The sequence below is a fragment of the Perca flavescens genome, chromosome 24 (assembly GCF_004354835.1).
Source record: "Perca flavescens isolate YP-PL-M2 chromosome 24, PFLA_1.0, whole genome shotgun sequence".
Taxonomy (NCBI): domain Eukaryota; kingdom Metazoa; phylum Chordata; class Actinopteri; order Perciformes; family Percidae; genus Perca; species Perca flavescens.
This window is the reverse complement of record NC_041354.1, coordinates 8,742,834-8,759,512: the sequence shown is the minus strand read 5'-3', so window position 1 is coordinate 8,759,512 and position 16,679 is coordinate 8,742,834. Positions and strand designations below refer to the sequence as shown.

Genomic DNA, 16,679 nt, shown 5'->3' with positions numbered 1-16,679 from the left:
ATAATGATATTTGCCAATATATCAAAGTATTCTTTTAAGTAGGCTATTCATTCATTCAATGTCCCAATTAGTTATTTAGTTGTGTGTAAGATTCACATTCTAATGGATCTTCATTTCTTCCATATCTGTCTGTCGGCCTAAGAGTCCCACTCACGTGTCCTCCGTTCTGTGCAGGGTTTGGCTGCTGATGTGGGCTGCACCATGACACTGGGAGATCCAAAATGACCTGCAGGGGTCAGCATGATGGCTTTAAGAAGGGTTAACAAGAGGGGGTCATTTTGGAGTCGCACTACACACCATGCTTTAATGGGTGGGGGGTTTATTAGTATGAAGTTTGATGTGTAAGGTGCCGTCGTAACCCTAGTTGTGTAAAAAATAATAATATTAATATATATACACATGACCAAAGACAACAGACTGCACCTCCATTAGAAAGACACAGGCTGTTAATGATGAGGTGTCCTGTACGGTTTTGGTCAGTCCTGGTTTGGGTGCATGAGGAGTAAAAAATAAATAACAGAGAGGGAAGGGCAGTCAGCAATTCATCATGCACATACCTGAAGAGCAGCCCCAGGGCCACAGTGTCTCCATAGTCATGGGACACCAGAGTCACTCGCTGGTTGCTCAGACCCAAGTGAGCCACCAGGGCCTCCACCACACTGGCCTGCTCGAAGATGGAGTACCTGTGGGGCCGCTGGGATGGTCAGGCACAGGAGAAAATGAGTTATGGGTAAGTGAAATAACAGAGCACCAAGCAGGAAACCTTGGAAACATTTTACTAAATTAATCTATAAAATAAAAGACACTTAAACTGACACAAGATTTTGTGTCCAGTGCAATGACTCGATGGAAGCGCTGAGTGGGTGGCTCTCAGATCTGTATGGAAAAATACACATTTGGTCTCTGGCTTGTTCACCTAAAGGCCCTACATTTTTCCAGTGGTGTTTAGGAGTGTTGATTAGCTACAGAGCGTGTGCAGTGGGTACCTTGTTCCAGTCGAAGCTGGAGGTGGGGAAGCCATGGAGCAAAATAACGACATCGGAGCTTCCCAAAGCCCCATAGAAATCTGGTTTAAGGAGAAATGCATGTATATCTAGGCACAGAGGCAAATACGTAAACAACACAAAGAAGGGACAGTGACATTTTTTGCATTTATTATTCCAAGTATAAATGTGACTGCTGGCATTAATGATGATGTGTGACGATGTGCGGTGACAGAAAAAAACCCAAAGATTATGTGTGATTTATGTCTCTAAAAAGGCACATTTGAAGCTAAGATGACTCACCAATTAATCAACTACTTAAGTGACAATTAAGTTAAACAATTAATCATAACTTGAAAGGATAATGAAAACATTAACTATTGTCAGCCATAGTCACAGTTGGATACCATTACAACACTCTTGACAACCCATGGGGGTATTTAACAATACTAGTGAGCATTGAGTGTGCATGTAGACGGCCAACAGCCGGATGCAGATCAAACCCACCACTCATCTTGAGCTCAGCGGTAGGGGAGGCTCATTCCTGCCTCTAAAAAAAGACAACAATGAAGGGAAAGATAGGTTTAAGTGAATAGAACTTCCTACAGGTGAGAGGCAGGATCAGCAGCTGTTACTCCTGAGAGAAAGCATGTCCTACTCATAGACTGTTAATATTAATATATACAGTCTATGGTCCTACCTCAGAGCTTCAGCTCAGAGAAGATGTCCCTTCAGCTCGTCTGGAGAAAGTTCTTCTTCTTCCAGATGGCATCCACTGAGGCTGCATAGCTGCAGGTATGAGACAAATAGAAGCACTGCAGTCGCGACACAGCTGACAGTCAAAGTAAAAAGCATACAACGATAATCAACTGTTATGTAATGTATAGTTACATTTATATTATTGTATTAGCACTGCAATGTGGAAATGTTCATGAATTCAATGGCAAAGACAAACCTGCAGACTTTCAGCTCCACAGACCATGTAAACACCAGTCCACCTGCAACCGTCTATTTGCAGAAACACAAACAAAACCAATATAAAACGCCATATTCCCTCTCAAGGCGATCCATACTTTTCTCCTAGCATCATTCCGGTGAATGTGACCGCAGGGTCGTTTGTTTGTTCGCCCCAAACAGCCAAAGTACCAACTGTACTGACGTTAGCATAAGCTAGCTGTAAGTTAGCAACGGGACACAGGAACCGTGTGTTTGTTTGTGTATCCGGCCTACGGCGAGTGGATAGTGCCACATCTCATTTATCATCATCGATCTTGATCATTTACCAAGGCTTACCAAAAGAGGGAACGGGCAAACAACAATACAAAAACTTAGCTATATAATATAAAATCATAAGTCTGGTAATAGGCTATACGCTATAGTTTGATAATATGTTTTTGATAAACAGTATAGGTTACAAATACGAGTTTCTTTCAAATTACATATAGGCTAAGGTAAACACATTGAGCAACCCTAGCTTCGGGTGCTGGACCTCATAATTCACAAAAATCTGTTAATCTCACTGAGCAAAGCACAGGATGCTTTTAGTTGTCCTCTCAACCTGTAGAAGTTAGGAGCACAAATACATTTCAGGCTTGACCCACTACTCTATTACTCTAGTTATCCATTGCTGCAGCTGCAGTTGTGAGTGATTACTTGCAGACTTATTTGTTTCTTGTCTATCATTATTACATTACATTCTGCTGGTGGTTCTTTGCTCCCATGTCACCCGCTACAGTCCTGTACGTAGCCTACAACTTGTTGGATGTATATAAAAGAAGTTAAACACTTCTTAAATATGGAAGACAAAAAATGACTTCATCAATACTGAAATGAATGCTGAAAACACATAAGTGAAAATGAATACATGCATAAAAGTGTTAGTTATTCATTGGAAGATGAATGTATGAATGCTTAAATCAGCATTAGTTTTTTTGGTATTTTACATTTTTAGTTTTAGTACTGTACTTCTACATTTATACATTTATACATACACTTATGTCTATATAACATTTATTTTATTCTTTATTTGCATGTATATAAATGCAAGAAATGCAGTCATGTATTTTTGTATTCATTCATAGATGCATTTGAATATTTCAGTATTTATTCAAGCCTTTTCTTTGTATATTATTTTATTTATCAATTAATATATGCATTTTTTGTATTAATTCAATGTATGTGTTTTTTCAAATAAGGTTTGCTTTTATTTATTTGGTAGCATTTTTGGGCTATCAGTCTAGATTTCCCTAATTCTACTGAGGAAAAAAAGTCATATTTGATTCAGTGTGTTTTATTAAAATGTCTCACTCATTCAGCTCATCACAGTAACAAAAGGGTCTGGATTTTGTGAAATGTGCCATAGTGACGACAGTTGGAGAAATCCTGGTTACCAGTGTCTTAACCCCTATCGACATAGGCCTACTATACTATGGCTTTTTATGCCTTTTTTCAACGTACTATATTATGGCTTTTTATCACTTTTTTTGACATGTATACTAATGCTTTTTTGACATGTACTATACCATAGCTTTTTTATGACTTTTTTGACGTACTTTACTACAACTTTTTATCACTTTTTAGACATACTATACTATGACTTTTTTATCACTTTTTTTGGACATACTATACTATGACTACAGCTATGGTTACTGCTCCATCCATTCTTTATAATGTGGCTGTGTTTGTATTAAGGCAGGAGTCCTCTTTAGACTTGTGACTTGGAAAAGCAGCAGATGAACACATGCTCACTGTTTTATAAAAGGTAGAGTCCAAAATAAATGAAGACGTTTGGGACTGAATGATGGGTGCATAATCATGTATTTTCATATCGGTCTATATTTTTCTTTTTAATTTAAAGAATTTACTGTCAGCTTTCACTGATCAGAGCATCACCTTCACATCATGACTTCTGCAGGATGAAACAGTGCTGCTGCACGTCATGATGTTTTTTCTAAGGACACTGAGGACCATGATGACCTTAATAATAAAAGACTGTGACACCATGTTTACTTCCTGGCATAATTCAGTCCTAATGCTTGCAAGTCGCAACTGTCATTTAAGGCCATTCAGAGTTAGAGCTTTTCAACAGTGTGAAGAAATCCCCTACTGATTCTACAGAGACACAACTCATTACATTACAATTATTTAGCTGATGCTTCTATCCAAAACAACTTACAATAACTGCATTCAGCCATGTGCATACAACCCAAAAATTGCAAGAATCATGTAAGTACATCAAATTGATCAAATATGCTGAATTGCTTCAAGTGCTACATTTAGAGACAATAAGAGATAAAGAAATTGTTTAGTTTTTTAGTAAGACAAAATGAGACTCTAGAAATCACATTGCTCAGCAATGTGGGAATAGCATACAGTCTCAATAAGAGCATCACTTAACAACAAACACATAAGAAAAGGGTAATATACCGTACATACATCTGTCCAAACACTGACAGACCTCAGCCAGGATTAGAGCTGCGAAGACGACTACTACTCGGCAGCTATGTTGATAATCGAGTCATCGGTTTGAGTCATTTTTTATGGAAAAAAGGTCAGAATTCTCTGATTCCAGCTTCTTAAATGTAAATGTGTTCTAGTTTCTTCACTCCTCTTTGACAGTAAACTGAATATCTTTGAATTGTGGACAAAAGAGATTTGAGGACGTTGTCTTGGGCTTTGGAAAACACTGATCGACTACTTCACCATTTTCTGACATTTTACAGACCAAACAACCAATCGATTAATCGAGGAAAATAATCGACAAACATTGCATCATGCGTCAACTATTGCCCTTAAACACTTTGCAAGTAGGGATAGTTTTTCACAGCTCTAAACCGACTTGCTCAAAAGTACTTAATAATAATAATAATAATAATAATATTATTATTATAATAATACTACTATAGCTAAACACAAGCAGCACACACATATACAGACATACACACTCTCTCCATCACCAATCTGACACCTACAAAAAAAGTTAAGAGTGTCAATTAAACAGCTGCTAGACAGGCTACATAGTAACACACCGTGGTTTTGGGCTCCGCTCTCTGTCCTGACAGCTTCAGTAAATACATCTCGGCTCAGCGAGGATTCGCTTGATGCCTTTGTTTCATTTATATTGTCAGGAGCCGGCGCTGACCCGTTTCTCTTCTTCCTCCTGCTCCCAGGTGTTGGGAAACGCTGTTACCTGGGAAATACCAGCCTGAATTAAACCACATGAAATAAAACTGCTGATTATCCCTCTTGAGGCAACAGGACACGCTGTGTTCATAATGTGAATTAAACATTTCATGCTGAATCATCTCCCACGATGCACACTTATTTCCCATCTTTGTCTTAACTTGAAGATGTTTTATGTCATTTAAAGATCTAATACTGGATGGGATTATAACATGATACGCTGTGCTTAACCACCATACTGTCTCTGCTTCTACAGTGATTCTAGTGACTTGCACACATTTCTTTCCACATTTTAAAATGATATAATTGATACAACATTATGTGACAGCTAACCTGTTGTGATGGATTGGAAAGCTTCCTAATAGCTTATGTAGTCGTCAATTAAAGCCACCCAAAACAGTTTCCAAGAGGTCAGAGAGGCATCTTTAAAATACCATTAAGTCCAAACAACATTCCAAAACAAAATTGTTGTTGGTTAATGTTCGGTCAATTAACTAGCTATTTCTGCACTAATTATTTCATATTGACAATTCCACTTAAATACACAACATTTAGATGGTCAAATGACCACTTGACATTTTTGGACTTATTCACTGCAAGCTCTTCAATCTTCCCTCAAGGCAACTATTTCTGCATTGTTAAAAGTCAGGTTTCAAAGTCTAAAAGTTACCAATTTTGCTGCTTATGACAATGAGCAAATGCTGAGTACAGCTTCAGAGCTTGTTCTCTTAGGGCTTTTCTTTCCTGTGGATGCCTCCTTTCTAGGCAGCAATAGACATTTAAGTTTAGCTTTGAGTATTAGCAATGCAATCTTCTAAGCATTTGCATTAACAGCTTTTTTCCCTCTTTGCTACTGAATCTAACACCTGCTAAACTTGTCTCAGATTACTGCAGTTTCCTTTTGGTGCAGGATCTCATACACAAACAACACAGGATCTCATACACAAACAACACAGGATCTCATACACAAATAACACAGGATCTCATACACAAACAACACAGGATATCATACACAAACAACACAGGATCTCATACACAAACAACACAGGATATCATACACAAACACAGGATCTCAAACAACACAGGATCTCATACACAAATAACACAGGATCTCATACACAAATAACACAGCCAGTGGGCTTCAACACAACATCTCAGATTACAGGCTGATTTTATGTAAAGCCAACTCATACTTCCCACAAATGTGGACTTCCTACACTGGCACCACTCTCTCACACATGATACTGGATTCAAAAGACAATTGAAGTACAACTGTATTGAAAGCCTATTAAGTCTCAAATGCAATCACTGCTTTTTTGAAATTGTGATTTTTGAGAAATTGTGTTTGTTTTTTCCCCCCACAATTTTCTCCACATGATTCCCTGCCATGATAGTTCTCACACTGTAATTAACATGTGATGTATTATAATGGATTGGTCATCATCAATAAAAGGATGCCAGAAAATGTCTGACCATTACTAGTAGTTATAATGCTTCCATCAGGCCTATATATACCTGTCAATAAAATAAACGTTATTAGAATTTGTTAATAATTGCTTAGCCTATAGCAGTGACACACAAACAACCTATATTAACTACGCTAAACTAATTAATAGTGGGTCTTAATTGAACAATAAAAATGTCTGCCTACATTTAGATATTATAACTCGGAATGTTTTTCAATTCAACTGTTTCAACGTTATATTACTATGTAAGGTGACTGTAAAATAGGTATATTAAACCACTGCTAAGCAGCTGAACCTTAAAAGGAAAGTTAAAACCGATTTAGTCAGCACATAACCACAGTTTATTTGCTGTTACAGCTGTAACTAGGCTACGCAAACGGAACGACGTCTACACATGGCATAATTAGGGAAGCGCGTCTTTTAACGTGGTAAACACGCTATACATACATATATATATATATATACAGGCTACTTTCAGCATGTCAAGTAAATGTAACAGGCCAGAGAACATGTTGTGTTATTAGGATAATAACGTTTCAAGTTCAGGTGCAGGTGCTTACCTGGTAAGATTTTTGACCCAATAATCCACAAAAAACCCGAAAGGAGCCAGAGGTGTTGTTCAAACATCCGAAAAGGTTCTCTACAAAAACACCTTGCGTGACCACTCCCTGTCAATTTTTAATTTTTTATTTCACATTAAATCAAACAAATGCACCATTAAGCATCTCATTACACTAAGAGTGATACCTCCAGAAAAATAGAGGTATACAAATAAGTATTATCAGGTAATATAGCATGGTGGGATGGCTTACTGAAAGTATTTAAAGTCCAAGTTGTCAAGTGGGCAGATTTCCAAATTTGGTATAGTCAAACCTTACCTGTAAAATATAAAAAAATACCATGAGCTGAGCCAGAAATGCTGTGGTCACTGTCCCAACAGATTAGAATAAATCATGTTTAGCCTCATATTCCCAAATATACAAAGATGAGAGGTGTGTTTGACTTTAGTTGTGGATACAAAGTGCAATTAGCACTGTTAATAATTTGATATAGCCTACAGCATAACATAGCATATCCTTCATATCATATATTCACTCTGTGCTAGGTCTGTTATTTAGAAAAGCCAAATGATATAAAGTGTATCTAATGGCAGTGCACTGCATTAAGAAAAATGCCCAGACCTCCATTCATCACAATTATAGCATTTAGATGGCAAAAAGATTACAACTGGAACAATTGAGAGAAGATGTGTGTGATTTTTATTGTGACTAAATGATCTACCCATCACCATACTTTGACCATAATGGCTCAAATTGTGTTCTACCCTCCCAGCATGCCTTGCAAGGGACTGAGTCAGCTGAGGTGTATGGTGAAGTATGTCCAGCAGATGACAGCGTTTCACTTTAAATTTCCTGAGGAGTTCAGTTTTCACTCTTTATATTTTAATTGGAGGACAGACACTGACTCATTTATTTTATTTTTTAAAGAAAACTAGCCATTTCTGATTCTCGAATTAGGACATGAAAACAGCAGTGAAGTTGAAGTCCTTTGATGAGCCAGCTGTATCCACAGTCAAATCAATATCCAACCTCACCACACAGACATCGATACTATTGTAAAATAATAAATAATTAAAGATGGAGCCGCTCTTGCAGGAAGTAACAGTAAATTGAAGGGCTTGGTAAGTGATCAGTGATCCATGACTTGCATCTTCCACACACACCGCATGCACAGGCAATTATGCCGTGCTCAACCATGGTGAGTTCAGAATTACTCCGAAACTGGGTTAACAGCTGCCTGCATCCACTCTCCAAATGCTTTCAGTTTACACACAGACACACAGACACACAGACACACACAGACACACACACACACAGCCACGTATTCATGCACAGACAATTGGCCTGGTTCTTCAAGTGGAAGAAATGTCACACAGGGCACAGAGCACAAAGCTCCAAGTAACAAGGCCCTGTGGGACATGGAGAGGCATGGTATACCTGCCAGAGTGAGTAATACTCTTCACTAGTATATGTGTGTGTGTGTGTGTGTGTAGGCAGAGGAGGAAACAAAACATCTGTGCATGTAAGCTCGTAGCCTGATCTGCTCTCACTGCAGCGACTGTCTCTACTTTTAACCCCATGTCACACACTTTTGTTTGGGGTGCTTATTATGCTGTGACACTGTAATGAAGTGAAAATGATTTAATTTGGGGGAAAAGTGTTGAAGCTTAGAAACTCCCCTTTACACACACACACACACACACACACACACACACACACACACACACACACACACACACACACACACACACACACACACACACACACACACACACACACACACCATATGGCAACATGTCGGCTCTTATGAAAACATCTGGCAGCTTTCTATGTTCACATGGGCACAGATGAATAAAATGTAGCTTTATGTTACAGCCATGGTAGAAAAACAAGATGGCTATAGAGAACATCATGCTTTCACTGGATCAGTACGAGGACTGACGCAGCAGAATGCAGCTGCTCAACTATAGGGGAACAGCAGTCTGACTCATCTAGTTTGGCTTCTTTCACCTAAGGGAAAAGATTGAGCTTTCTTTATAACGCTGCTTCATTCTGGAGAGGTTCACTCCACTGGTCTGTGAGAGAAAAATATTACATTCAAGTATCAATCCTTATGCATCCCACCAAAGTTATGGGTACATAGTGTGGAACATTGTCTTTGGCTTCACCACACAATACATCACTCTGATTATACTAGTGATTCTGCTTTCAGTTACTGTAAGCTAAGATTTACAGAAGTAATGTTCAGTATAGTACATCCTTTATTTGCACAGAAGACATGAAATCCAGGTCTCATGTTTTGTTGCTATAGTTTACTTTTACTGAAATGAATAGTTGGACATCTTGGGAAATTCTAAGTGCCAAACCAAAGTGTCAAGTTGTGGTTCTACTGGGGATAATGTGCTAGACTTTTTCTTGGCCGTGCACAGTTTGTGAGGTTGCCAGGAAACTAGTGGAGGCTCAAAGTCACTGCATCTGGCCAAGAAATAATCCTGAACATTAGACCCCGTAAAACAGCAACTCGACTTTTTACACTTTACTATTTGTAGGAATTAAACAGATTCAATATAAAGTGTTAATCAGTGAGCTTTAGAGGTGCTGGTAGGCACATTGTTTAACATTTCAAGAACATATAGGGACACATCAGCTACTGTCACCGGTAATATTGGTGTTTTCTAATTTGGCTGAAATCAAAAGCTGATGATGATTTAAGAAGAGCATGGTTAGGCTAATTAAAACTGTATGGCAGTATTTTCTTTTTTTTAATGATCAATTTTTTATTTATTTTTTTCATTCTGGCAGTATTTTAAGAAACACCCCTTGTGCCTTTGTTTTTTCTTTTCTCTCTAATGTCGTTGCTTTGATCACAGCAAAATAAGTAAATGGCTACACTATGGGCAGAGCCTCCTAGGCAAAGGAGACACAAAGTAAAGGATTGTTAATTTGCCTTGAAGCACGTTGGAAGTAAAAGGATCCGGTTTTCTTATAGACATTAAATGTGTCAGTTTTACTAAGCAAACTTGCCTGTAGTCTCCATTGGACTAAACGTCCACCGAAATAGCCAATAGACACATGCAGCTGAGTCTTTTCATGTTTAGTTGTATTCTAGAAACATGTTGACAGGTTAAAGTCCTCACATATATCAGGTATCGTTTATTGGTAATGACCAATACAGTCTGAGTCAAAATTAGAAGTGTAAAATGTATTCACAATTTGCATGATCATAAAATGCGGCCTGCATCTTTTACAATAAATCCATTTCCTGCTCTGGGAGTCAGTCTGTACCAGCTGTTTGTGTGATTGAAGCCAAAAGTGCACTAAGGTCAAACAACAATCAGGACATGTTTCTCAATGCACTGACTCTCCTGATTTAGTCTATTTTATTCTAAAATGAGGCCGGGCTGATACAGTCTCTGACTGGAAGGAGACATATTGATTGTTGTTTCAAGGTTTTACAGGAGATGGCAGAGTTATGGCGGTTGGGGCTGCAGCGGCTCCCCGCCAGGAAAATGGGATCGGGGCATCGTCAGCAATCTATGCCACTGCTCCATAAACAAAAGTGAGCCGGGTGGCGTTTTCTGCAAACAAATATAGTTCTTTCACTCTCTCTCTACACACACACACACACACACACACACACACAGAGACTCTTTCCTAGCTTTTGAAAAGTGCTGTGGGTGGTTTATTGATCAATCTCTGAGGTCAATGCGTGTGCGAGTGTGTATGTGTGTGTGTATGGGGCAGGCAGTATTTATCTGTGCTGATGTTAGAAGAATAGAGACGAAGTGATGGCTCAGCCTGAGGGGACAGCTCAAGCTCAATCTTGAAACAAGACATGTAGAGAAGGCAAGCGACCATGTTGGAAAGCAAATGCCATTCACTTTAAGAAGCATTGTCCCGTGGGATGCACCTCTGAAGGCCGGGCACATCTACCTGTGTGTGCCTGGCTGTCTGCCTGTCTAAATACTGCATTAGAAGTGACAGATATTTGTATCTGCCTCTTGAACCTCCTACATGTGTTTCTTTTAAATTCTAGTTGTGAGTAACGACATGTAGGAGTCGGTATGCGAACCCTGCTCTTGATGTTGCACTTCCTACACTGTAAAATAAATAAAATGCTGCCAGTGAACATAATCCAGGCAACAACTGTATTCTTTACACACACACACACACACACACACACACACACGGAAATCACATTACCGTAAATGTGGTTTTATTAATAATAATAACAGTATCTCTTTTAATGAACATTGCAGATACATAATAGAAAATAAATCAGAAACAGGAGAGACGTCTCAAGAGTCGTGAAAGTGCCTGGAATAATTCTGTGCTATATATTGTCATTGTTATTCATCATCATCATCATCATCATCATCATCATCATCATCTTTATCATCAAAGCCACATCACCAGAAATGTTCAATTCATCATGAAACAAAAATGTGTATTGGCCCACTTATAAAATAATATATTCCCACAGCTTCCCAAAGCAGGAGCCCCGACGCCAAACTCCTGTCAAAATCTCATCGATTCTACGTGTTCACCTCCAGTCAGGATTAGTATTACTACTTTGAGAGGCCTTGTGAATAATGACCATTGGTTTCATGAATATGGCTCGATTGTCTTCATCTTAATCACGTTATTGTTTTGATTATATTTACACAATGCTATGTCATAGAGCACAACAAACTCCTCTATTTAGAAATGGTGCTCTTGAACATAATGCATATCTTACTTTTCATAGGGGGAAAGGTCTGATTTAGGTAGATAAAAACAGGCCTGGCTCTAACAAACTATTGGTTGATTGAAAGATCTCGACCGTTCCTCCAAAATGCAAATTTTTCAGCATAAAGCAAACACGTTCAAACTTAAAAAACAACAACACAGGCCTGTTCTGAAATATTTTGTAAAAGTAAAATTAAAAAGCAACAACTGGAGATTGCAAGAAGATAAAGGGGAAAAAACAACCATGTTTCATTTATTGTTTACGAGTTCATCACTTTGCATATTTTATGGCACTAAATGAAACATCTCTACGTTATGAGATGCTGCAGGTATTTTAGTATGAGGTTAGTTTATTGAAAAACAAATAATATGGCACAGCTGCAGGAGTAAGTACACGGGCCGCCTTCACAGGTCTGAGTGGATATGTGAGAATAGCTCATTTCATGTGATTTGATGAAATAGTACCGGTCATGAAGGAAGCTTTCCTCAGAGGAATAAAAGGACAATTTTTTGAATGAGAATAGTTCACTGTAGTTCGCTTTGGTCTAACTGGCTCTAAGTAGCATTTCTATAGTATAGTTACATATACTCCAAGATTTAATTAGCATTTTAAAATACATTCTTGTCTCTCTTAAGCATTTATTACATCTTATTTGGAAGGGTTTCATTCTAAAAGGCTACTGGTGTTGAGGAGAATATGCCCCATGATGATTACTGGTCAGTAGGTCAAAAATATAATTGATTACATCCATTAAAATGTTAATTTTTAATATTAATAACTAAACATTAATAACTTTATCATCAAGTCAGCGACTGTTTAAAGGTGTTTGAGACTCATTATGGACTCACTGTGGTCGTTGTATTCCTAGGTCCCGTCACAACAGCAGTGCCGACTTAGAGTGTTCAGAACCAAGATGTGAAAGCCCTACTTTATTTATCGAAGAGCACAACTCAACTGACAAATCATTTCCGCCGACAAGGGGAATGGCAAACAAATAACAGAGCTGTCATTTAAGAGGAAATGAATAACAGAGATACTTGTTTAGCCCTGGACAGCCTTGTTTGGTCCGTCAGAGGAAACCAGGTAGAATAAATGCTTCAGGTGACGCTGGATGTCATGGTTTTCCTCTCCTCAATCTGTACTGACATCATCGAAAGCGCAGCTCCGTCCTTGTTAAATCAACTGTGAATCGCTGCGATGCCTGTGAAATCAACAAACATAAAGCCTGCTGAGCTGCAATCCATGGTTTGTATGAAATGTCAAAACTCCTCTTTTTAATGATGAAAAACAAACTTTTTTTCTCTTGCAATATAAGGGTAAGACATATAGTGAATGACCTATTGATTTTTGTGAGCTGTGCAGTTCCACATAACAAAACATTGTTCTTTTTTATTATGTTTCCCCAATTCATTCCATCAGAAATTTTATAGGTATAACATCTCAAAGCAAATATCCCTCAGTTACAAAAATAGACTTTTTCTTTTTTCATAAAATAATACACATAATTACTTTTTCGGTGATATAATCATCTGTTAAGGTAAATAGCAAGGCTGTTTTTTTTGTTTTTTTTTTAAGTAAATGTTATCGTGAGAGAAACAGATTTGTGAAGCCTAGCACCAAATTATTCATATCCCATTTCACAGATATGACTTTTCCGAAAGCATTCGAATATGATCGATTTATGAAACCCATCCTTTCCCTGCTCTCTGGACTCCATGTTTTGCATATTCAGGTTGAGTCCAGATTCTTAACCTTTTACAGCAGCCAATGGAGCTGAAACTCCTGGAAATCCAAAACCAAATCATTCTCATCTCCCGAAGGCTGCAGCTTTAACCCTGCCTTCCCGGAAAAATCCCAAAGCTTTACTACTGCACCAGCCAACAAATTAAGATAAAGGTAACAACGGTTTATCCAAAACATCTCACAGGCCATTGCTTCACTTTTGTACAAACTGAAACAGAAAAAAAAAAAAAAAAAAAAAAAAAAAAAAGAGTCCCAACTGATGATAAAACATAAGAAGAAACAAGTCCCAAACACTGATGCTACAAAGAATTAGAAAAACCGTATGTACAGGACCCTGTATTCCTTGACTTTCTAGGTAAATGATCATAGGTGTTGGCTTGTGTTAGGTGAGTGTTTATACAGGCATAGAAAACTTCTCCTTGTTTCTTTTTGTTGTTGTTCAGTGTCAATAAAAGCTCTTATTGGACCAAAACAAAAACATCTGCCACCACCTCCATCCCCAATGTGTCTAGTGTGTCCTTCCTTCCTGCCTCCCCCCCGATGTTTCCTGGTGCAAATTCAACAGCAGCAAGTACTTCAGTGCCATTCAGGTCCATCTGGCTCCGGTGCATTCAGGGTCCAAGTGCCAGTGGTGAGTCCTCCCTGCGACGGACATCATATAGATCCACAGTCTATCCCGCTCGGCGCCGTCTCTGTCACCAGATGACGCTGGATATACTGGTCTCTCTGGGCAGCAGAGGCAGCATGGCGTTGTTGCCGTGGGCCTCCTCCAGACTTTGCTGGCGCGGCGACTTGGACTGCGGCCGCTGTCCGTTGATGAGCGTCATGGGGATGTTGCAGTAGGTGTGCTGGCTGCCTAGCGTGGAGAGCGTGGAGAGCGGTGGGAGTGGCGGGAGCGTACCGCCGGGCGGCAGGTCGTAGTCGTAGCTACGGTAATAATGTTTCTGCCTCATCTGGGTGTGGCAAGAGTTGTGGAAGGTGGAGCGCAAGTCCGGGTGTGCCGTCGCCATGGCGGTGGAGGTGGCTGCCGCCATGGAGATGGCCGAGACGGTCTGGAGCTCACCGAAGGGGCCTTGCTCGCTGACGTCCAGCACCTGCTCGTGAGAGATGCTCAGGGGCTCCATGCGCTTGAAGGGCATCTCGTAGAGCAGCTGCTTCCAGAACTTGGAGTTGAGCTTGTTGCTGGACGGCCCGCGCCACTTGATGACTGTCAGCATCTTGATGGTGTGTTTGAGGGCCTCCACTTCCTGGTAGTTCATGATGCCGCGCAGCTCGGCGCACTCGATCAGGATGACTTTGATCTCGCCGGTCACCAGCATGTTGCGCAGCCTCGTCTCCAGCTCAAAGATGCTCCACCCCCTCCGCACCACGTAGCTGGGTGTCATGACGATGATGAGGCGCTTGCTCTGATCCACACAGCGTGCTACGTCCTCGATGTAGGCTGAATACACAGACAAAGATGAAAAGATAGATAACTTTGTATGAATAGCAGTACAAATGAAAAGCATATATACTTTCATGACCTTTTTTTTACTTGCTTGCATACTGTATTTATTTTAGATCACTTTAAATGTACATGAAAGTACACAGAGATTATGTTTGATGAAAATACAAATAAACATATCACACCGGCTATTTGAGGAACTCTCTTGGCCTCGTAGCGACTGCTTTCCAAACTGCTCTCTTTCTTTCATCAAAGTTCCAAATCCAACTAACGCTAAACGAAAAAGTCTAATTTTTAAAGAAATATTGAAGAATGAAGTTGTTTAAAACAAACATCTGGTGATGTCTCAAATCTACAGTAAGACTAAGTGATTCCACGGCCTGGCATGAGGATATTGATCCATAAAATAAAAGACAAAAAAAAGCGAAAGCCTTTGCAGCATTTAATAATAAGATGTACAGAATCATAGAGAAAAACAACAGGAAGGGGATCACTTGGTTCTACTATAAAATGACAATAAACATAAAACACTCAAGCCAAGCAGGATACCTACAGTACGTGAACCTACATCTTAACACCTGACGATAAAATAAGTGTGTGTTCACGTCCCTAATGAGCAGCTCAGCTGCTTGCGTAATAATGAATCTGATTTAAGTGTTTCTCCAGGCCTGTCCCTGGTGTCAGGAGAAGGAGGAGGAGGAGGGGTGTGTGTGTGTGTGTGTGTGTGTGTGTGTGTGTGTGTGTGTGTGTGTGTGTGTGTGTGTGTGTGTGTGTGTGTGTACAGCTAATGCCAGATTTTAGCCTTTCTTGGCATGGACAAGTACACAGTGACTCCTCAACAGCAGGTAGACAGGATTAACTGGGCTTCACTTCCCAATCTAAGTTTACGACCCTCTTGGTGGTGTTCATCTCCTCTCTGTCCTCCTCTCCATGTCTCAGAATGAACTCCTTCTTTCATGTCACACTCTGCCTGAGGCTTCACGATGAGAGAGACCAGATTAGAGTAAGTTTACTTCGACATAACAAGTCAATCTCTTTGCTGTTTGGTAATTGGTCCTTATGCGGTAATTCGTCACAATGTGTCCCCAGAGCTAAAACTCCCCAGTAGGGTTTGAGTTTATTCAGTTTAGGTTCAAGCAATCAGGCGAAAACAAGTTTTTCTTTTATCTTATCATGAATAAAACCAATGGGAATGGCTAAATGGATACTATATAATTAGCTAATGAGGCGTAGTTTCATTTTATGTTTTGAATTGATTAAACTGAAAGTAAATCTGCCCTCTTGGGGTGCTGTCTGGTAACACTTTATAGCTTTATGGATTAACTTCCTCCTTTCAGAGACCTCACAAGCTTTGCAATCAAAGTAGTGCATGTGTAATAATTGATTCCTGTCTACATAAAAACAAAATCAACGCTAAATTACATGAGGCAGAAAATCACTGTTAGCCTGCTGCGCTATATAGTTTCTCTCAATTAAAAAAAAGGGAAAAGCCCATTGTGACAACTAATCAGTACATGTTGGACAGAACAGAATGAACTACATATATTAGTATTACTTTGGTATTCAGCACAC

The 16,679-nt window shown here is 39.4% G+C and overlaps 1 protein-coding gene and 1 long non-coding RNA gene across 9 annotated transcripts in view; both read right to left on the bottom strand.

The window, feature by feature from the left end:
• Nucleotides 1–828: 828 nt before the first annotated feature.
• LOC114550951 (uncharacterized) lies at nucleotides 829–2,252 on the bottom strand. Of its 3 annotated transcripts, none has more exons than XR_003691795.1 (5): nucleotides 1,939–2,252; nucleotides 1,684–1,772; nucleotides 1,491–1,533; nucleotides 987–1,093; nucleotides 829–876 (listed from the first exon to the last, which is right to left on the bottom strand). It is a non-coding gene; the product is annotated as an uncharacterized LOC114550951 (long non-coding RNA). The 3 variants fall into 3 exon arrangements; XR_003691796.1 differs by having other exon boundaries at nucleotides 987–1,066; XR_003691794.1 differs by having other exon boundaries at nucleotides 987–1,533.
• Nucleotides 2,253–14,205: 11,953 nt separating this feature from the next.
• LOC114551118 (interleukin-1 receptor accessory protein-like 1) overlaps nucleotides 14,206–16,679 on the bottom strand; it is a 269,852-nt gene continuing 267,378 nt past the window's right edge. For all 6 annotated transcript variants that reach the window (XM_028572210.1, XM_028572209.1, XM_028572213.1 and 3 more), the window contains one exon: nucleotides 14,206–15,104. In XM_028572210.1, coding sequence (XP_028428011.1) covers nucleotides 14,359–15,104 — 746 coding nt within the window. In that variant the 3' untranslated portion in view covers nucleotides 14,206–14,358. The remainder of the gene's footprint in view (nucleotides 15,105–16,679) is intronic.